This window comes from Hetaerina americana, unplaced genomic scaffold (assembly GCF_022747635.1).
Source record: "Hetaerina americana unplaced genomic scaffold, ioHetAmer1.1.p SCAF_10, whole genome shotgun sequence".
Classification (NCBI taxonomy): domain Eukaryota; kingdom Metazoa; phylum Arthropoda; class Insecta; order Odonata; family Calopterygidae; genus Hetaerina; species Hetaerina americana.
In genome coordinates, this window is record NW_027286070.1 from 59,164,540 (window position 1) to 59,188,462 (window position 23,923).

Sequence of the window (23,923 nt, forward strand, 5' to 3'; positions counted from 1 at the left end):
ACACGATTGCATGCTAACCCCTCCACCACTACTGTTATCGTCCTCTACCCCGCCTTCCCTCTGCACGCGTCCGAATGTGCGACTCTTATAGGGGTCACAGGCAAACGCTCTGCGACCGCCGGCGCGACTCACGCCTCTTCGCCTTCCATTCGCAGCTCTCGCCCCAGGTGGGCGGGCGTCTCTCCCACCGACCAAGTGTCGCCGGCTGCCCGCGGGCTTGATAAGACCGCATTAGTGACAAACATCGTGGCCAGAGGGTCTCTTCCTCGACTCCCGTCCAGCCATGGAAGATCCAGGTGACCTTCCGCCTCCGGAAGGGGTCAGATGTCGGAGATGCCGCCCCGACGCTTACGCTGCCGGAGCCAGGTCCAACAACGCGAGGAGGGTCCGTTCGCTCCTCGGCGTGCTCTCAGCACTCCTCGCCTGCGTCGGACGATGCGGTAAGTGGTCGATTGATCCCGCGGCGATCGGTGTTCCTGGGCGTTGGTTTACCTATTGCGGTGCACTAACCGCATGACAAAATAGAGAGCTTATTTTTCTTTTGTTTAGTTAGCGGTGCAACGCCTGCTGGTTTTGTATTTTAAAAGTTGATGTAGTGCACTCCATAAAATTCGAGGTGGAATTATTTTATCGTGTCTACAACTTAAATTGATCTTAAAGAACCAAGGTCGATTATGGCTTCGTGTGCGACGGTAATTATCCTTTGACATCTATATCATCAATGAGGACAATTAAAGCGGTGACTTGTTGTTACGGTGATACCATCGCACGTTCGAGAACAACGCGTGTTCTGCTTTAGATGATAGACTCGTTCATCTACATTTAGACGAAGGGACTCAATCTCAATTGACTTGATAATTAGCTTGCATGACTGTTATGTTAAACCCATGCAGCTTGTCGCTTCAATGGAGATGGCTCAATTGTTACTTCTGTTGGAGAGTTCTCGGTTAACCAACCTTCAGGGCTCTCCTTGGCGTGGATCGATGAAAATTAACTTTGGCTGCAGCCGACCTTCGATTCGATCATTTACACCGTTCACGTGTGGTGAGCTCAATTACTTGGGTTACAAAATCCAGTGATTAGCGATGAAATCGCTCCATGCAGTACACAAGTCTTATCTTTCATTGTAATTCCACCTGCTCCGTGGACTCCGTATCTCTTTTGGCTGCACATCAACGTACCCAATGCTAGTGTCATGACTAAATTTGCCCTGCGGATCTACTTCATTGAGGTCGTATATTACTGAAGCGCACTCTACGATCAAGTAAACCTCATCCAGCACAGAAATTTCTAGGCTTCAGCGAATGGAAGGGGATGCGGAATAGGAGTGAACATGACCGTCTCGGTGGTCAGCGCTATCATCGGTTTATCGATATTCCAAGCGCGTTGTGTTTTCATAAATGAATTTGAGGTAAAAGGTGCGATATGATCCCGACCTCCAGGTCATCTTCAAAATTTAGCTAGATAGGCGGAGTCAACAAATTTCAAGGTAGAATTTTATTTATGCCGTGATAATAGTTGAAGTAAATTTGTTTAATGACGCAGAAATGGAAGTATGAGGAAAGTGAACATCATTTCATAATCGGTGAATGTGCTAAAAGTTATATTGTTAGTGAAAGTCATGCATATGTCTCGATCTGAGCCGCCGATGACTTTGAAGACTCTAAAGCTCCCAGATAACAATGGATGTGGGCTTCATTGATTAGCATGACGTTTCAAATACTTGGATTTATTCATCCTATTGATCGGGGTTCCAGCGTTAATAGTATGTAGCAATACAGTAAATTTTGAGAGACCTACTGTCGTAACCAGAAGGATGTATATTTTATTTTCCAAAGTTTTTTTATGAGATTCATTTTACTTTAGATGATGTCGTATAGCGTTAATTTCGATAATTCTTAGAAATATATTTTATGAAAAATAAGTATAATTAGTATCACAATATATTACTTACAATTATCCAAGTATTATGGTGAATAGGTATATTTCAGAGTTGAATATATTTTCGGAATCGGAGAGAAATAAATTCTAAGCAAAAGAGTTACCAAATAGCACTTCGTTCACATCAAAACAAAATGGGGTTCTAGGTAGTCTTCAGTTCTAGTCAAAGTGATTGAGATCCCACACTTTTGAAGCTGGTTCAATTTATTTACAAAGCCTTAAGAATCCACGACTTTCATCAAACGATTCGCTATCGTAATTGATATAAAGATGTTTATATCTCCCAAAAAAGGAGCAAGTTGATAATCCTTTTCTGTGAACCCACCCTCGTCGATTCACGTGTGATGAATTTTATTCCAGAAGTTGTTTCAAAATGTGAGTGAAAAGGTATGGAAACTTACCCATTACTCAATTGTTGAATTATCCCCGAAGATAATCTCGCATTTAAATTCATTACCAGATTTTTAATCTGAAATATTGAAGGAATACCTTGCTAACTGTGAGAGTAATCGAAAAAGATGCTTTCTCTTTGTCAAATCACATTAACCAATCACGACAGAAACCACGGAAATTTAGCACTCAATACTTAAAACCATGGGATAACAGTGACAGAGATATCTTTGAGAATTTTTGTGCTCGGCATCTCCTCACCGCCGAATGAAAAGAAACTATGTCAGCGTTTCTGGAAATAATATCGGGTCAATTATTTCCCATAGAAGGGTTATGCAAACGTTTCGGCATATGTCATGTCTCATTACCCTGGAAAATATTCTGAGTATCATTGTGTCATTGTCATAATTGACGTCATTACAATGCTAGATGGCATTTGACCCACTTGGGAGGCCAAATTCTTCATAAAGGGAATATGCTTTTTAAAATGGAGCCTTGAATTCTTTTGTTACGAAAGTTGGGCAATAATAATTTTATTTTGTTTCCATAAAATCTCAGGCTACGATAATTAAAAACTGTTATTTGCTCGAGTTATCTACAAATCATTGTATTCCGCTCGAGATAGCTGAAACCAAAGGAATTGATATATTTGAGCGATGCTTAACCAATCCTGTTGTCATCGCCATTTACTGCCGGCTCATTGATGGCAGAAATTGTACCATAATGCGATCTTTTGTATTCCCTCCACGACCTTCTATCTCTTATTGCAAACCACGTGCATTTGACTGCTCCGTTGAGATTTATTTTCTACTCGACCAATCCCTCCGTTCAGTGACCTCGTACGCTTCAAAAACGTGTGATTGTTCTAGTGAATGTTGACGTCCGTCGTCTGGAATGTCGAGCTGCTTCGAGCAGAGGAGTTGGGCGTTGTGTAGTGACGAAAAGTCGCCTTACCAAGCTGCTCAAGTTGTTGAATATAATGGACTCTGTGCGTCAAATTAGAGTCGATGCGATGCTTATTCTGGTCTTCATTTTTGCCCATATTGCGTAGTGAATTACATATAGGGAAAATTGTGTCACACTGTCACCGGTAGTTTCTTTTCGAAAAACTGCAAACTCCGTATATGTTATCTATTTATTCCATAGCTCACAGAGGAAATTCTGTAGTATTGCACGTGACTGGCATAAATATTTACTATTGTATTTCATGTCTCGATTTAATGGGTACGTACAGGTATCTTCCGTTAGTTATTCTTGTTATTGCTTCATGTGACATGATAAAACTACGCAATTCAGCGGATGAGATAATCGTAAATGCTCGTTATTTATTTGTGATTTGGTCCGCGGAAATTCTCTGCTGTACCCCATTCTTTTCTTCCTAACCCCCTACCGCGACATCATTTTCTGCAAGATACATTCCTTTCCATTTGCTGTTATTTTTCTGATATATTTCACCTCCCGTGGTTGTCTTCAGGAGACAATTGTAGCTTAGCATGAGGTCAATTACCGCTTCTCAATAGTAATATTTCGATAGGCTTTCCTTTCCTACTCTTCAATGGATAAAAAGAGACGTTTCAGGCGTGATATGGTGGAATATCATGATTAATTAAAAATAGCAATTTTCCACAAAAATGTTTTTGTGGAAAATTGCTATTTTTAATTAATCTTCAATGGATATTTTCCATGTTCTTCTCTGCATTTATTTACTATTAGCGGTTTATCTTAATACCACATTCTCTTTACTTCCAATTTATCAATCCCTCATCCCTCGTAAGCATTCTTGTCACACTACCAAAGAAAAGTGTGATTGTTAATTGGTTGAAGCTCAATGAAGGACGTCCTTACTCGTGGGATTGTGTCGTTGGCTGATAGTAGTTTATTTTTGTAGAACTCCTTTCATTTCTGAGCCGCTTTAGTCTTAACTGGCATAAATGGAAATGAAATACGATGCATAATTAACCATACATTACATACTGAAATTGTTGCACATATAGCGGATAATCTCGTTAAAAGTTACTGTCGCGGCATCTCCGGCAGTTTCTTGGAACTAAACTTTCATCTGGATTTATGCATTTTTATTCTTATTGATACCATCTTCCTTAACATCCCCTGCCAAACTTTATATGATCTAAAGTACGTTGGCGCATATACGTCTTGCATTCAGATTAACTATAACACCAAACTAAATGATTTTGAGCCTGCAACGTTTTTCAAGCCTGCAGGATATGACACTTTAGGAGAATTTCAAATAATCAAGGCAGATTGGACGATCTTTATAATCTTCCACTAAATGTGTTACCAATAATAATTCATTGAGACTTTCTACGTCACGTTAAAAGTGCCAAAAATTTTGCATAACGGAATGATACAACTATGTATAGCCTGAATCGCCCGAATTAGACCAATTAAAAAAAAATAATGTTCTATCAGGGCTAAATTTTTTCCTGTTGATTGTAAATGGCACATTATTTTAGTTTTCACATTAAGCACCAGCCTGGTGGTTCTTTGGGTTTGGACCTTAGGCTTGATTATATTGTAGGAAAGCAAGGAAAAACACGAGAAGAAGTGGTTGAGGGCAGATTAAAATACTGAAAGAAATATTAAATACATTATCTATTATTTACTCTTGGAAACAGACTATGGGAGACCTTTTGGGTTTATCTTGGATGAGGCTTGTTCGATCGCTTGTGTGCACATAATTTTCATGACATTTTCAGGTCAATTACATCGCTCAGGCCTCAGCAGCACATAACATCTCATTCATCGAGATCTCTGCGTCGACACACTGAAAGTTGAGCTTTTGATGTTTGTTCAATTGAAAACTCTCATCTAAAAATATCGCAAAAAGTCCCTGAACTTTCCAAAGTACCTTGATGCAAAGGTTAAGAATAAAGTATATTTCCTTGAATCTTATTTGGTCGAAAGAACGCAGGGTAAGGTAACGCCAAAATATCACCTTATAATCGTGAATTACATTTCTTCGACGAACGTGTTTCTTATCTGAATGCCTTATAAAATCACTTTAGTTAAAAAAATTTGACAGATATAATTTGATAGATATAATTTACTTCCCCTGTCCCAAGAGTTTTTCTTCGAAGGATGAAGTAACTTTTTAAGCAATGAAGATTAGGAATTTTAGATCTGAATCCCTCTTTTAAGTACACTAGTGCAAATATTTTAGAATTTTATCTGCCGTATCTTGGCGGAGTGAGTGGAAAGATGCACTTTTATCTAATGACGAGGGAGAAATTTCCGCCAATGATCTTACTGCAACCCAACTTTCATTAGCGGATACAACAACTGACCGTGGATTTGCGTAACTCACCATCATATGCATTTCATTTTATTGAGGTCATCGTTCGACTCTGCTGGTAAAATTCCCCTCAGCATTCTTGAGACCTTCCACAATGAGGAAATGCTTCCCATATTGCATAGCTTCATATTTTTTTATCCCTCGGGCACTGAATGTGGTTTTTGCAGGGTGCAACTTTTCTCCTTCAACTAACCACCAAATGGCCATTGAATAAACCTGTTCAGAAAGCACACATTGCAGCCATGGTGACTTCATTCCAGTCTGTATATTCTAGGAGTTTATCATAGAGATATAGATCTTGCTGATCAGTTGTTAACTCGTCATAGAAAGTAATATAAATTTAATTTTATTGACGTAGCAAAATATCCTTTAGAGCATGCTGGAGGGATTAAAATGACCCAAAATTAGGATTCGAAATATCAGTTTAGGTATTTTAAAATATTAATTTAAACCAATTTTCGGAGACGTGGAAGTCAAGGAGGTAAAACCTTTGGCTATTGCCCGGGGGGTTTATGGTTTAAATTTAAAGCGATGCCATTGGACCAGGTCACCTAAGAATCCAAGGGATGTGAATTTCTGCTCGCTGGAACTACCTAGGCAGCGGGATGATGATACGGGAGAAGTTGCCCTCATTCTGAATGAACTGAGTGGGCCTTAGTACCCTCAGCCCAATCTCCAGCTCTAAGTCCGGATTTATTAGTGTGACACTCGACACCAGTATACTAATCTTTCTTCGGATAATTTTCTCATAAATTGAGCTTTATTTTCCGATTACTAATATTATTAACAGTTTGAATACAATAAGAAGTACGTATATCGTTATCAATCCAATTGCGGGTTTCATCTTCGAAACAGTTAGTTAAATTTCATTTCCATGTGCAGCTTTTTCACTCTCCTTGTTACCCGGTGACGTTTAATCACTTCAATGCAAGGTGAAATATTTATTACTCAATACGTGAATTTACATTATACGCGTACGCCCCACATACTGATGGGACACATTCCTTGGGTCCAATTTCCGTAATATGATACATATTAACAACTGGATGACCAAATAATATTTTCCAATGACTGGAATGCAACCTACGTTTATATAAGTCACTCATGATCTTAGAAAGGTTCACTATCTTGCCCAAAGATGAAGGATTTACTGTCATATCCCGGCACTTATATTCCATGGTCCTTACCCCTACAAATCATGTGTTACTATAGTTGATTTATCGTTTCCAAAACATTTTTTGGGCATTCGTTTAAATAGATAGATATAATAATAGTAGACTTAGTATGTTTCCGCAGATAAAGCTACCTATTTTTCGTAATTTAAAAAACAACAATGATTATTTACTGGTTTATTTATGTTTTTTTATCTAATGCTGAACTTAGTTAATTTGCATACTTGTCTTTGATAAACATAGAGCTGGGCTGTAATAATTGAGAAGAGAAAAAAATCATGATGACCAATTGTATTCGAATAAAATAAGATTTTAATGGATCAATGCCAATCTGAAGAGCAACATTCTTTTTATTCGCCTCAAATCGTTCACGGTATTACTTTTTCTCAAGTTATGGTTCAAGCGGACGTTAGTTCTAGACTTAGTAGTGGAAATATCTGCGATTGAATCAAGAAAGGCGGTCAATGCAATTTTAAAACTTGCGAGTCTCTGGAGGTTTCTTTTTCATCCAGTCGGAGGAACTATGCAAAGGGTTGATCCCACGTAATGGTATGCACGGTTGCAAAATAGTTGGACCGCCGCCTTCTTCCACGGCAATTATAGCGCACTGAATAGAAATCGCTCGCTTGCTCGCTCCCACTGGATTGCAAAAGGTAATCAGTAAATATCCCAGTTTGGAGCATTCGCTCGCCTTAAAGCGACGCTCTTGCCGGGAGATAACGTCGCTAATCTCATTAAGGAGGACAGGGGACGTTCATAGCACGTTTCGTTGGCGATATTTTTTAAATCTTGCCGTCGAATCATTTGCCTCAGCGGGATAATGACGAGCGTTCCCAATCTGTGACAACACTCTGGTTCGATCGCGTGCACCTTCGTTAATGGGGAGCTAGCTGGTTGAGCGGAACGGCCGTGTAGCAGTCAGTGTCTTTAAAGAAAAAAAACAGGAAAGCCATCAAAGGAGCGTTTTCCATCTTTTCTTTGCACGGCTAAAGTCCTCGAATGTTTTGGTGAAAACATTTCAGTCCTTATACTAGAACATTTTTTTGCCTTGCGTAGTGGTTTCATTGAGTGGCGTTTTACTCCCGGCGAAACGAGAGCGTAAAAAGACTGAGTGAAGATTAAGAGATAAGGAGAAATATTTACGTCGGGCTCTGGAAGTTGCCCTTTGGGAAGTATGGCTAGGTTTGAATGCAAGCGGTCTCTTTGGCATCTTGAATTTTGCTGTCTTTTCAGAAAAATAGTGTGCTAATTAGGTTAAATTTTTAATGATATTTACATAACCTTTCCTAAACCACTAAACTTTTAGCTGAGTAAAGATCAAACACGTGAATAAAGGGGGATTGAAAGAAGCTAAAGAAGAAGGAAAGAATAAGAGAAACCAAGGAATTGATCGAACATATTCTGAGGCGTGATAGCTTAATAAAGGTCATATTTGAGCGATACGTCGAGAGGAAAAATTGTAGATACTTAGGATGAATTATGAGAAGCAAGTAATTGGAAATTTCGTTCGAAATTTGAGCTAGGAACGAATGAAGAGGGTGGCAGGAAACGAGAAAGTTAACCCGTAGTGACGATATGTTATTATGCACAATCGTTGCGATCCTTTGAAAGTGGGGATCGGGATGTTGCAGTGGCTAACGGCTACAGGCTTCCCTGGTTCAAATCCTGGGGACAACAAATATTTTTCAGTGGTAACTCGATCCCTACTTGAGGTGCTTTGTGGAGATCACTTTGAGTGAGTACGAATAGGACGTCAAACTGCGGATCCCTTGGCGCCTTTCGACAAGAGTAGGCTAGTGCCGATTCCGGGTTTCTCTCCACCCTTCCTCTCCCATCCATCCCTAATGGCGTAAATGACCTCAGCAGTCGGTCACCTCACATAAAAACTACTGCAACAACTACTCCTTTGAAAGTAATTTAGTAGAGCATGTTTTTAGTAGAGGCCAAAGAAAATAACCACAATACCAAGTCTCGGATCGCTTCAAAACTGCAGAATTAATGAAAAATAAATTAAATGAACTTCACAACTTCTTTTTATCTTAAAAGAACCGTTTGTTTTCTCTTTCCTTTACGTCCTTTGCCGCATTATTTAAGTCCTTTCTCCACAAATGTTGGAACTTCAATGATTTGTTGTTTCTGTAATTTCACTGCTTTCAAGAAGAGACCGATTAGTATATCTCACTGAAAAATATCAACGAAGGAAAATAATTCAATTTTGAATGAAAATCATTAATAGGATATACCAAAGCGAAATGTAATACGTCATCCAAGCATACCCGCTAAGGTTTTTTCTTCTCTTGAAAGTTTTCTCATGGGACTACAGCATCCTATGGATAACTCTTCGTTTGGTAATTCTTCCGTCATTATGCACCTCATTAATCACATCTTACGTTGCTGCAATTTGCCCCACTGAGCGTAACGAGTTTATATTTGGGATACGTCGCAGTAAATTGTTTTCAAGAGAATTTTTTGTTTCCACTGCAAACTGTGGGCACACCTTGAATTTTAGTGAATTGCTTGATTTGATACCCACTTAAGCAACTTTGTGTGAAAGAATATGGGTCATGCCTCGTCAATTTAACGATTGATTTGGCGGCATATTGCAGATTTTTTTTAACGTTCTGTATCGTTTAATACCGTCCCAAACTGGATTCAAAAGAAAATCTTTTGGGAAATGGTTTGATTGCATTTTGAAAGGGCTGTTAAAATGGGATTTTTACTTTGAAAGGCATACTGTCACACAGGTTTTATACGAGCCATTTTTTTTATGAATAACAGAGTTTGACAGAACTTTGTTCAAAATTTAATTCCTATCCTAAAAATAGCGTTCATTCTTTTTACATTTGATTTCGAGGTGTTATACCTAACAAGTTAGTTTTTAGATGATCTCTATAGACAATTACCACTGTATCCTGTGAGCTTTCTCATACCAGTTCTGCATTATTTCTTTCTAAATTTCTTCGTAGTTCCCACCTGCCTTCAGGCCGTCTGTAAAGTCTTATCTTTTCCATCGTCTAACCCACTTGTGTAACATTCTCCCTTCTATCATGGCCTTTTACACACCATTACCTTTCAATGTTTCCCCCGTCCATTTTCCCTGCCTTTTCCTATTTCCTCATCAACTTCCTCTCTTCCACCGTCCTATTTATGGACTGAGTGTTTCTCCTCCTATCTTCTCAACTCATTTTCTCCATTATCCGCCCAATCCACATCTCTAAAGTCTTTAATGTACGCTCATTCTTTTGCCTCAAAGTTAAGGTGTCAAAACCACAAAGTAACATGTCTCATATTAGAGCATTTAATTATATTTTCTTTAAATTATGAATCATTGTACTCATAATCAATTCTTTTTTTGAAAATGCCTCTTTCGGTAAAGCAATTCTTCTCCTAATGTCACCATTGCTAAACTACTTTTATTTTAAAATACTATCGAAACACACTAGCTGCTCCTCCTGCCTAAGTTTTTCCCCTTCTACTTTAATGTACAAATTAGCTTTAAGACAATTGATTTTGTATAAACATTTTGAAACAATAAAACTTGGGAAAATTAAAAAAGGGATGTTTTCCGTGAACCACTTTTGGATTATGCGAGATTCGCATTGAAGATATCACATACTGTATGCCGTATCATATTCATTTCTATTGCTTTATTTCTCTCAGTGACACTGCAACAAGATTTACGACGAACGTAAATTACCTGTAATATCCCACCATATTTTTCCAGCATGGATATGGCCCTAGGTGAGAAAATGACAGGGTAAGCTGGACTACTTTCGGTCATAACCAGCGTACTTTGACACATAATTGCAATTTTTGATGCCTTTTTTTTCTCCTTTGAGCTGATCACAACCATTACCACGACAAGCGTGAAAATGGGACTGGACATGAGCGAGGCGCGAAAATCTATGCCAACCTAAATTCTCGAGTAATGACGACACGCGTTCTTTCCGTCTCCCCGACACGCCGGTGCTTATTGAGCTGCGACGGGCATCGCGAAAGTGACCCATTCCCCCTCACAAGGCCCCACGCAAGCCAGTCCGCTTTGGGCGGGAATCGCTGGTGTGGGGAGGGCGGGCCGCGGACTGCAGTACGTGATCCGGTCCCCAGAACGGTAATAGGGGAGTTTGAATGCGGAAGTGGCCTTGAACGCTCGATTGTAGTCCTGGTACTTCCCCATCTTCTGAAGCAATTCCACAAGTCTTGTGTTCCGTCGTATTTTTTTTTGTTTTATCGTTGCAAATGCATCTCAGAAAGTGAACACACCTCGAAGCGAGAGGCGTGTGCGTCGATGGAGAGCGTTTGGAAGGGATCGACTCTTTGGAGTGGAGTACCTTTTCGTTTCCTCCCCACCGAGTGCGGAATGTTTCGCATGAATATCATCCAACGGCCACAAATCGTGAAACAATTTTCACCCAGAATTTTGCTATCCTACACTTAACCACTATGAGACTTGTGCCCTTAAAACATTGGTCAGGACGAACAAACGGGTGGATTTTTTATATTTTTTGCTGAGAAATAATATTTTTTTTTAATTCCATACATTAGAATCTGTATTTGGCGCTTCATCATCAGCGTAAAAGTGATTCTCCTGTCTTCGGTGATGTGGGTGCTAGTGATAGAGTTCACTGTGAATCATGCCAAAGTTTCCGATGGAAGGAGCAGCGCGAATTAGAATGAGTTCATGTATTATTATTATTATTATAGGTAGTCTACCAACCAAGGTAGGTTTCGGATGGACACAAATATCAAATAATCCTCTTGTGTCTCCTAACAAATCACAGTCCAACATCGTACTCTATAACTTCTCCTTCTTCATTTCTGTATACTTCCTTCCTCCCTTTATTCCGTTCAACATTCATATCCTATTCCTCGTTCATCCCTACCTCTTCCTCGTTTATCTAACATTCTCCCGTCTATAACAGCCTTCAATATCCCGCTGCCAATCAAAATGGTTTGCATCCATTTTTTCTGTCTTCTTATGATACCATGGAAAATTAAAGAATATGTGTAGAAAAATTCTTTTGTTTTTGACATTTATTTCGGCAATTTTCAACTGAGTAGGAATAAATGACAATGTCGGTATGTCATTTAAAGTCGATATACTTGTAATTCAATCCTGCCAATTCTTTATTTGGAGTGGCATTTATTATTATTTTTCATTTCATATCGTCTTTCTTTTCCCGAGGTAACGTCATATTACATAAGCACAGTGCTTTGTAGATGACTATTTTGGCAGGATGTACATATGTGTAGATAATTAAGCCAAAATATTTTTTGTTCTTTTTAGTTGATAAGTGTCGATACGGTATTTCATTGCCTAGAAAATGAATTGAATGATATTTCATATTTGTTATCACTTTAGATATGAGAAATGCTTCTTGATTAATGTTTTTTATAGTTGGTATAAGATCGCTGATTTAAAAATGTATTAAATATATATTATATCTTCTAATAATAAAACTGATATTATCTACAGTTCTTCCATCCCTCGATAATTTGCAATGCGGAATTTTTAAGTTATTCAGCCCCAAAATGTATCAATATACCATTTTATTTTATTGTCAACAAGTCGTATAAGTCTCATGTATTATTTTATCACAAAATAAGTATTTATGTTAATAAATAATAAAAATGACTATGTATACTGCCTTTGAATCAATTATTTTGATCCATGCAACCTGCCATATATCCCCAGGATGAAAGTAGTCTAACAAAAGAAAAAAGGAAAATGTGAACTACGTTAACTTATCAGCCATTTAATTTCTTAATCTCAAAGACAATTGAAACGATGGCACATTGACCAGAGACTTCGCTCGTTAGCCTTTACTGAGAGCCTGCCTTTTTCCTGGCGCGTAAAAATATCTCTTAGGCTGCTAAAAGTATGTAGAGGCCCCAACAGTACACATCCTTGGATCGCCTACTGAGAATAAAACACGGCGTTCACATCGTCGGTGCCAGAAAGTTTTTCTATTTTTGTCCTTATTCTCCAGCCTACTCATCTATACCTAAATTCGTTTTGCGGAAAAGGTTTTCTATTACTATAATTAAAATATCTCTGTTTACGCAGATTTGTTTAGTTTTCATTCATACATTTCGTAGATACCTTTTAGACGGTGAAAATATTTCCTTGAATCCTTATAATATTACGGTCACCGTACCAAAGGTCACCATAGAGCAGGAACTCGTTATTCAGGTAGGAATGGGATGAGACGTGAGACGTGTTGCGAAAATATTTGACATATTGCCAATCACAGCAGAAGCGATTCCATGTATGTGTGTGTGTTCAGGGTAGAGGGGCAAACCTTCCTTTTTTAACTTTGGTTTCTCTGAATGCTCTGGTACCAGGAAAATCATATAATTTGCATTCAGTTGAGAGCTCGAAAGCTTTGGCTCCTGGGTTCAGCAGTCGAGTGCCTTCTCACTCGGCTACCGCTACCCCAGCAGTGACCGTAGCTTGAAGGGAGTGGGGAATGCTGGAGAGGAAAATTATGTATAGGTTGATGGTGTGTGGATAGTAGGGGTGGTAACGCAAAGTGCGAACGAACTCCCATGGGACGGCGGACGGTTTCGGATTCGTTTCAGTGAAGAACTAGGGCGCTGTCCACACGTATTTCCGTTGAATGACCGATTGTCAAGGCAAAGGGTTGGGACAACACAAGTCCAGCCGGCCTATGTTTTAACCATTCCATAGCAGTTGGATAGGAGAGAGAATCTTTTAAGACTTTCTTTTTAAAATAATAAATAGTATTTGTCAATTCGGCGTATTGTTCCGTGATTTAGATATTAGCAGTTAGTAGACAGATGGTAAAAGGCATTTCCCATGGATAAACTCATGGAACGTGTTGACAGAGAGATTTTTGTCACATCGAAGTGTGAACAAATTTTCATACAGCGCTTTCTCCTTCCCTTCGTTAAAGGCGATGCATTCAATCTTCAGATGACAGTATTCATTGATTGTGGGGCGTCGTGTTTTTTGTGTTATTTTTTTGCTTTTACTCCTGGCTTTTAACACGTCTTGATTTATTTTGTCCTATGCGCTGAGGTGAAAGCGCAAACATAAATGACTGTTTTCAGTGTTAGTTTACGTTTAACATCATTAATTTGCACTTTCTCTCTTCGCCGCATTCATAGTTTCCTCTTTAACTATCGCGAATACCTATTAGTAAGCAAAAGACTCGTAGCATGTTTCTACACCACTGTAGATTTCCGGCTGCGTTTATAACAGTTAGACGTAATTTTTTAGGAAAAATTTCTAAAAAAATGACGTGCAAACTTTTAAATCCCAGTCAACAATTTCTGTTTGATTGAGCGCATAAGTAAATAGCTTCTTTAATTTATTCGCACGAGGTGTGAGTAAAAAATACATAAAATCTTACATTCTCGCTATTTTATGATCTCAACTATCGTAATTGTTTGTTGTTGAATTATAATACTTGCACTTGGCTTATATACGATATTTAATTTACTTTTGAGGGTTAAAAATGTTACACGTGTTTTGACAAAGAATTAACAATAATTTTGCTTTAAGAATAAAAAAAGTGCAGAACTCTACTTTAAATACTAAAGTTGCTTTCTTCTCAGTCAAATTTAATTAAATAAGCATTTGCCTTTGGTAAAAACATTTCCGAGAGGGCAGATTAAGGGTTGATGATGATGACGAGAGCCCTGAACGCCCCAGCACATTCATAACCGATGGCAACGTCGAAAAAGTGAAGAAAATGATAATAAACAATCGCCAAATGCTGATGATGTTGAAATATCATTTGGATCATATTAAGAAATTTTTCCGAGTTTTTTAGGCATGAGATGTGATGTTGCAAAATGCGTTTCGAAATTGTCGAATCCCGACAAAAGTAGTACCGAATGGATACTGCTCAGAAATAGCTTAATGGCGTAAATGAAGATCACGAACTGCTCACATGGACCATAACTGGCAATGAAACATGTATGTACGGATATGGTGTTGATAAAAATATCCAGTCGTCCCAATGGAAACTTCATGAAGACCCAAGATCAAAAAAACTCGTCAAGTTCGATCAAATGTGAAGGCTCTACTTAATGTTTTCTTTTATTTTAAGCATCATATTGTACTATGCCATTTTACATTCGTCGGTCGTTTGGTTGAATAGGAGTACTGCCTGTAAGTTTTACGCCTTATGAGCAAAGTAATATGTAGAAAACGCCCGGATTTGTAATCAAATATGATACCACCACCAAAGCTATGATATATCTGTTCACACTTCACTCCTTATCGTGATTGTTTGATCAAAAAATAACAACGTTAATATACGACAGCCTTCAAATTCACTGAAAATGGCCCCCTGCGATTCCTTCCCATTACCGAGGATTAAACAAACCATGAAGAGACGACTTTTGGCCAACATTGAGGAGATAAAGATGAAACTGCTGCAGTAGCTAAAAGTAATAACGAAAATTGCATTCCAGAGTGACTTTGAAGATAAGAAAGAGCCCTCAAACAAGGATATTATACATATGTAATGGACATATGGGACAACCTTAATATTGATGAATACAAAATATTTTGAGAAAAACGTAAATTCCCCAATTTAAATCATATATTATATGCAATTCCAGAAAGTATATCCGGATGGCATAGACTAAATGATAAATGCCTTCATGAAGAACAATTTCTTAAAATTGGTTGGTAACTACGAAAGCTATATTTTATAATATTTTAACTAACTTACTTAATCAAGGTTTGAGATGTGTATGCTCTCATTGAAATTTTAAACACATCTTGCTTTATTTAATCCTTTATTTAAATAAATTTGCATTTAAAAATGCAGCTTAGGTGTTGTATTAGTATTACATTAATTTATTCTCTTTCTATCAGAATATTGTAAAGATTGGTAGCCTTATTTGTTTCATCATGATCCTTAGACTCCCAACAGTAAATTTATGTGCCCAAATGTTGTGATCAAAGGGATGTGAGGAAATGAGGGCCAGCTAGAATTCCGGTTAGGATATAAATGTTTCTCACTTAATCAAATGATTTTTCTGAATGCAGTTTATGGGGCGATACGACCTTGGGATCTGAGGTAACTCTAATATCAAATTAATTCAACTGAAAGCTCGAAGATACTTGAGGGGCTGACAGAGCATTAATTCAATTAGATCACAGCCCCTTTAGCAATGATAAAATCATCACCACAAGTTAAAGAATGGTCTGAGTAAGCCTTGGATTAGTTTTCGTCAGTCTACATCCTGAACGCCCTCTGTGGAATCCTCATGTTTATTGCTTTAGTTGCTTCATTTTCTTTCCCATAATTAATCATTATTATGCTGTAGATAATGCTTTCTATAAATAATGTTTCTACCACTTTCATGGGTCCTTCCAATTCAACTTTGGAAAAACATGGTCTCAAAATATTTTAATTAGGTTATAGATGCGCATATATCTCAGATTTGAGAGTAAAAAAAATACTTATTTACTTTGTTTCTTAATTTATTAAATAAACTGAAATTCACTGGAAATCTGGTCTGATAACCTAATCATTTCGATGAAACCTACTATTCTTTCATCATTAAATGTTTCTTTGAACACAGCACTCCTCTTATTGCAACCTTGACAGTTGCCCAAGTTGTTTTCGAAGTCGCACGGGGATAAGAAAAATGAATATTTCATGGTGAAACGTCAGGGATATAATAAATAGCGCAGTTCAACCAACGTACATAATGGAAACCCGGTCATCTAAATTTCTACCTGTCTATTTACCTTTATATTTACTTATCCTGATTGTACCGTTGCACTTTCAGTACACCTTTTCTTTCTAAAGGTACGTTTTCAAAACATATAATACATAAGTTAGATAGGAAAATCAGTGGTGCAGTTTGATATTGAAACCGTAGCTCATTTAGAGCCACAATTCGGGTTAGGCCATTGGGTAAGGGAAAAATGGAAAAAATACTGCAAACGGTATTTTATCTTTGAAGTAATTTACCGGAAATGTGATTTTTCATTTCAGGTGGTGTCGAAATCACCGAAAATGAAGAAAGCAACGACGTCGCTACCTTCAGGGGGTATTACGGAGACATCACGCCGCTGCAAAAGTTTTACATCCCCGTGGGACCGTGTAAATTGTCGATCTGGGAACCCTGTGGTAACAACAGGGATGTGACGTTTCACTTGTACACCAGGTGAGAGCAGAGGTATAATTTAGTTTCCAAGTAACTTTACATATTTTTTGCTCAAATCGAAGTTGCGAAAATACGCAACAAGGAGCACTCCAAACATAAATCGCATCATTAACCTTTGCATTGGAAAACCATCGGTGCATTGACAGGCCAAACATGTCTTATCCTATGGTATATTACCATGTTTAAGTGATACCACGTACCAAGAAATAATAAAGGTATTTCTAATGAAGATAAGATCTTTCTAATGTATTCAGCCAAAAACAATATAGGACTTCCATTTATATCGGAACTTCAATTAGTGGATTGACACCATGAAAATAATAACTTATAGGAGGTAAGGAATACTATTTGAGCTTTTTCCTTCATTAAAATTTTATTGCAAATTCGTCAAATTTTCAGTAAAATTCATTCAAATTCAATGACTTGCCCAACGAAGTAGTGTGTGTCAACAGCTATACGTCCATTTAAAATGACATTTGATTTAAAATAGATTTTAGCAGGGTTCACTGAATTTCCCCTCCAATTGGAGGCTTTGATGATTTGAAGGTCTACGTTGGATGTTAGAAATATCTAACTTTCCTTGTGTCTGAAGAAAGTTTAGATGCGAAGAGAATCCTAAGAGGCTTTGCTTCGCATCTTTCTCAAGATGAACTTTAATAACACTAAAAGATGGGCAAGTCGCGTAAATCCAGCAATGGAAGATAGACGGTGGACATGGGAAAAAGACAAGGACAAACTGTATACTAGCTAATAGTAAATTGGACATATAATTGATGCGTTCTCATTCCAATAAAAGGTTCTGATTACTAAAAGGTTTAGGAAAATGCGGTAAGAAGAGACAATATGGACTGATTAGTAGCATATATGAGGAGGGAATCTATCCGGAAGACTATGTGAGATCAGTGTTAGTTTCTATTCCCAAAAAGGTAGGAGCTACATCATGTGAGGACTACAGAGCAATAAGTTTAATATCGGACGCAATTAAAGTGGCTCTCAATATCATCAAAAAGAGGATGGAGAGTAGGGAAAATGATTACTTATGGGATAATCGGTTTGGTTCAGGATAGGGAGAAACACGCGTGACGCCATTGCTGTAATGAGATGAATAATCGAGAGGAGCATAGAATGCTATCAGGACGCATTTGCCAGTTTCGTAGATTTCGGAACGGATTGAGTGAATTGGGAAAAACTAGTGAGTGTATCGCAGAAAATAGGAATAGATTGGAGGGACAGGAGGCGGATCAACAACCTATGTGTCTCAGACTGCGCAGGTACGAGTGGGGGACGGAGAGTCCGGATGGGCAGTGTTAGAAAGAGGAGTAAGACAGTGTTGTCCATTATCACCTGTGCAGTTCAACGTATCGCAGGAGGAAAGGATTGAAGATACATAGGAAGAACTAGAGATGGGAATGAACGTCTGCGGGGAATTCATCAAATTAGTTAGCTTTGCTGATAGTCAAACTTTAGTCTGTCAATCAGCCCAGGGATTTCAAGTATTGCTTGGCATGATGAAGTTTTCTCGGATATTCCACCGGGTCAGACCCAAAAAGACTTCATTAAGTAGATACGCCGGGAAAGCACCAGATCTTACTCCACTGCTGAGCACATTGAAATTTCAGTGCGATAGGTATGAGATGTAAATTATAAATGTCATGCGGTTTCCAGAAAGAGTTAAAAACTAAGTTAAACATTACAATAGGAGGGAAAAACTAGAGCAGGTGGAAAAGTTTACGTTTTTCGGAAGTGTTTTGGACCATAATGGTCAAAGTAATAGGTACACTAGGAGAAGAATATGGTTAGACAAAGATGCTTTCCCAAGGAGAAGGGAAATCATGACCGGGCCGTTGAGTGAGGATGTTAATAGAAGGCTCGTCAAAACTTTGATATAGCGCGTATTTATGTACGGCGCGGAAACATGGTCATACCTGTAGATTGGAGGCTTTTGAAATATGGGTGTGGAGAAGGATGGAGAAGGAAGTGGACAGAAAGGAAAGCAAATGAGAAAGTGTTAGTAATTGTGGTAGAGGAGAGGGAAATACTCAGAAAAATTCTAAGGAGACAAAAAAAAATATTTTGATTGGCAGTGGAATGTTGAAGACTATGATAGAGGGGAGAATTTTAGGCAAATGAGGATGGGGTGGGAATAGAATATGGGTGTTGGACAGAATGAAGGGAGGAAAGAAGTATACGGAAATGGAGAGGAACTTTGCTGTGGAGTAGAATGTTGGGTGGTATTTTGTTAGGAGAGATAAGATATGTATTTGGTAGTTGTGCCCATCCAAAACCCACCTTAACCAATAGATAACCCATAATAATAATGGACGCATTGCACTCTTTTCTGCAGCCTTTCATGGACTCCCACGTAAAAAAAAACTGTTTACCTATTTACTGTCTGTCCTTTAGACAAAAACTATTTTGTAGATAACGCCTTATTGAGTCGAAAAGGACGACGAGATCATTCTACTTATTTTTGGGAAAGAGCCCGTATTTATACAAATTATCATCAATGGTAATAGTCTGGGAAAAACGCGTAGACAAGAAGACATACTATATTACCTCTTTAATACCCGGCAATTAATTAAATTAAGCACCATGAATTCCCAACAGTGTGAATGGATGAATTTTTAGCGCGTATAATGTAACATTATTTGTAGAAAGTTTTTTAATTTTAAATTCAAAGAACTGCGGGATATGTCGCGACAGTAACTAAAATACTTCTAGAATACTTAAACTTCTCATTCTTTTAATAACCCCAAAATTTCAGATTGTAAGAGGAAGCCTCGGTAGTTTAGACTGGCTGAAGCACTCGGCCGGTCATTGAGGGATCCAGGTTTGAATCCCGATCAAGGAAAATGAATGTTATACTATAAAAATTAAGAGTTTTCATTTATATTTATGTTAAAACAATAAAAAAATCATTCATAACCTTTCAGTAAGAATGGAGGCAGACTATTCTGGAGGAGGAAGCTGTTTTACCCTGTAACGAAGGAAGTAATTGATTCTTCTGGATTCGACCCATCCATTCCAACCAAAATAGTGATCCATGGATATGGCGGGGGCTACGCTGAAGACTTCATTGCACTAGCTTTGAGAGACGGTTAGTCAATGTATCATTGTGGAAATGAGATTTCTAAACAGTATTTATGATTGAACTTTTAAGCACATAAACGCAATTACAGTATGATCAGTTTCATACGATTCAAAATCTGTTTTTTCAATGCATCTTAAATGAGATGTATTTTAGTGTTACGGTATGACTAACATATTTACGAGAGAAATCAATTCAAATGAATTCTGTGCTTGCCTCAGATTCATTTAAGTACGTCGGCACTTATGGATGACCTCGACTACTACATTATATCTTCCTGATTAATTTTGGTAACACATATGGCAGCAGATTATTTTAAGGTGCTTAAGTTTTCTTCTTCTCTCTTGAAGCTTACATACAATATGGTGATGACCTTAACATCATTAACATGGACTGGGGAAATCTCTCTGGTGCTCCGTGCTACCCGTCAGCCGTTATAAACACACTTCAGGTGAGTAATGGTGGTACTTTGTAGAGTAATGGTATACCTTTGGTGCTACCGTCATTCTTGAATAAAATGAGTAGCGTAAATCATTACGATCCTATATTTATTGCTGAAATTTTTTGAAGTGTGAATTTGAGATTTATTTTTACTGTAATATGACAATGATTTGAAGAGATAGAGGTTAATTTCTAGCTGAAGATAAACGAGATAAAAATTTGCTTTACTTGTGCAACTTTTACATTTTTATCCTATTTTAAATGGAGTAATGAAATACCAGCATACATGGTTCGTATTAAAAGTATCAGGAAACGTTTCGGAAAAAATAGATTTATTTCAGATATTGCTGCAATGCCTCAAAGGTCTTCAAAGTATTTTTAATAATTAAATAAATAAACAAATATATATATACATATATATATAACGATTGTACGGAAAAACTCACACGAGCGGCACAATAATGGGCTGACACAATATAACACAAATAGAAAAGAATAGACACATTTAAAAGAACACTCACACGGTAAATTGTTCCATTATTATATATATAATGTTAACATTATTATATATATATATATATATATATATATATTTATTTATTCATTTATTCCAAATTGGCCAGCTAATAACTGCCATTTGGCCTTTTTGACTTAATTTCGTGGGACTATTAATTTTATTATATGTATGGTCAACTTGGCAAATTTGGATTGCAATATTCCCTTAAATGTTATATGATCTATTGCCGTGCGAGATATCGCACCAGGTTTCTACTGTATTGGTAAGCTCTTTGCAAACTGGTAACATATGCTCATTAAGAGAAGGCAAAATGCACTGTAGGGGTACAGAAGGTTAAGAAGTAGAGTTAGAAAAAATCCCAATAAAGACTCTCAGTTTTTACCATAGAAAAACTGAAAACTTGAGGTATTTCTATTCTAATACTTCCAGCATCGGGACTCATATCAAAACACCTCAGAAAGTTAAATATCAATTTACTCAACCCTTCATCCGATCAACTGGTACGATTGAAATAAATAAACACATAGATTTACTGTTTACCCGTCATATTAAAATGGTTCCTTATGCAACTGTAAGAGCTATCTTATCTTCACTCATCATGTTAAGTTCGCGTCTGTTAATCAAGCTATGGAAATAATAAATTATTTGTTGACTTACTAACTTAATTGCATCTATTAGATAGGAAATGATTTATTTGAAAAAAAGAATTTCATGCGTATTTGGGCTGATACCTGCACCAATAATAGGAACCATGCCCGATGTGTATCCGCCATAATTAAATTAGATTTTCATTATTAGCTGATTGCAGATGCTGTGGGTATTCATCTTGTGATTGGTGCAAGTCATTTGGAAGTTAGCGTAGTTTATAGCTGAGCAGATGACTTTCATGTATTGTATATCAAAGGGAAGAATACTGCAAATGTATAATGGTTCCAGTGCATGCCTATTCACTGCAAAAGAGCAGTCGATATGCCACCCTTCAAGTTATCTGCATACGTTCCTGGGAGATGAGATTGTGTTACCACTGGAAATTTGAAATGCATTTAATTGAAACAAAAAGAATAATGTATATGGTAATCTATCATTATTTCATTAAAATATATTAATTAATTCGTTAATTCTAGTCATATCTCGTATTCATTGGTCACAAGTCACCACTGTTGTTCGAGCATGTTAAATGCAGATAATATTCCGAGTTCTGTTCAATTAAATTTTCTTACTTTTAAACCAACCATAAGAAAAATATAATAAAAATGATGAATTTTCTTCTCCATAGCTGACATTTTTAATTCCTAGTGGGGAAAATATTGATGTAGAATCAAGCATATTTTTCACAATCTGTGGAATAATTTGAAGTAGCATTACAATAAAATTCATATTTACCTCGTCAGGAAAATATCCCACAATTCCCTGCTGTTATTTCCTAGGGTGGCCATTGCTTAGCTCAGTTCCTCGAGAGTCTCTCGAACACCACTGGTTTGGACATCTCCACGGTGCACGCCCTCGGGCTCAGCCTGGGTGCCCACCTCGCCGCATTTGCCTCAAACGACCTCTCAGGAGGCCAGAAACTCGGCAGGATTACGGGTGAGTGGGATCACAGGCGGATGTCATCTTGCTAGTTCGTAATCATTGGAAGCAATTCATCTTCGCTTAGTTTTATGGCTATATTTATTGATAAAAGCTGCTGTATGTGCGATAAAAATCATAAATAAGTCATGAAAACCATAGCTGTCAACTCGACGGTTGGTTTGATATGTGAGCGTAGAACTCACCTCGTAGTAAGCTTTATTTGGCGTGTGAAATTCACACTTCAGGATTGGCGGGAGGGTTCCTTTCTCTTTGCTACCTATGCTTTTCCAGGAAGATTTGGAAACCGAGGTATCACACCGCTTGGGTGAAGCTGACAGTGTTGGGTAGCGTCACCCGGAAGCCAACCCAGTCCCTCCAGGCTGTAGCCAAACGCTCTACACAATACACTACCGCGTCCGAACTCATAGTATTCATAAAATTCAATGATCTTCGTAAAAGCACTCGGACATTTATACATTACATATTCTAGAGGAATATGGCGACGAAGTATTTTCTGTTCATTTTCTGTCTTGGCAAGGCGGACACGACCGATTAGTCAATAGTTCTCGAACGGTGTTGCAAGTTTTTATTAGGAGGCGTTAAAAATATTCAGTTTTGGAAATAAAAAACCAAAGACTATGGTAAAAGAAATAATGGAATAAGGTACCTAAACCATCTTTGGATAAATGATATAGTAGTGGCAACTTACCATCTGATTTTACATGATTTATCGTGATGTAAATCCAAAAATAATGAAGAATATAATTATTTATTAAATTATGTTCCTTACAGCAGTCAATGGTAGCAAGTCAGTGATATCTGCTATCGCTTTAATTCACAAAGTTCAGTTTTTATTATAGCACTTAGTATATCCCTGGTAGACAACAGTACTGTTATGATAAAAGAGCTATTTATATTATACTCCAAATTCGCAAGTTATATGAATTAATATGGTGACATTTCAAAATTATTTTCAAACTGTGAAAATTAGCTTTTTTTTGAGCGGGCGTTTGCGCTTTTTAATGGTCAACGGAGACGTAACCAACAATGCTTGGGAATCCTTGCTTAGCCAAGTTAGTCCATTACATAAAACCAGAAAGGTTGGTGCAAACATTTTTAGTGTACTTAAAATGTGTCTTCCCGAAGCCACTATTGATTCCGTCCTTCCTTTTAGTCTCATTTTCCTGAAATACTTAAAGCTGTCAATTTACCCGCGGCACAAAATCTCTCTTATCCAAAGGGTGCTCCACGAAATGCAATATGGAGGTCTTGTCTCAAGCACCAAGAGCCATTGCACCGTCCCCAAGTTTGGCATTTCTTATTGAACATCACCT

General features: G+C 37.7%; 1 protein-coding gene across 1 annotated transcript in view; it reads left to right on the plus strand.

The window, feature by feature from the left end:
- Window positions 1–283: 283 nt before the first annotated feature.
- The window catches only part of LOC139700342 (pancreatic triacylglycerol lipase-like), a 29,383-nt gene continuing 5,743 nt past the window's right edge, over window positions 284–23,923 (plus strand). The window contains exons 1-5 of the mRNA XM_071598981.1: window positions 284–440; window positions 16,803–16,974; window positions 19,908–20,071; window positions 20,413–20,513; window positions 22,448–22,604. Of these exons, the coding sequence (XP_071455082.1) occupies window positions 284–440; window positions 16,803–16,974; window positions 19,908–20,071; window positions 20,413–20,513; window positions 22,448–22,604 (751 nt within the window). The remainder of the gene's footprint in view (window positions 441–16,802; window positions 16,975–19,907; window positions 20,072–20,412; window positions 20,514–22,447; window positions 22,605–23,923) is intronic.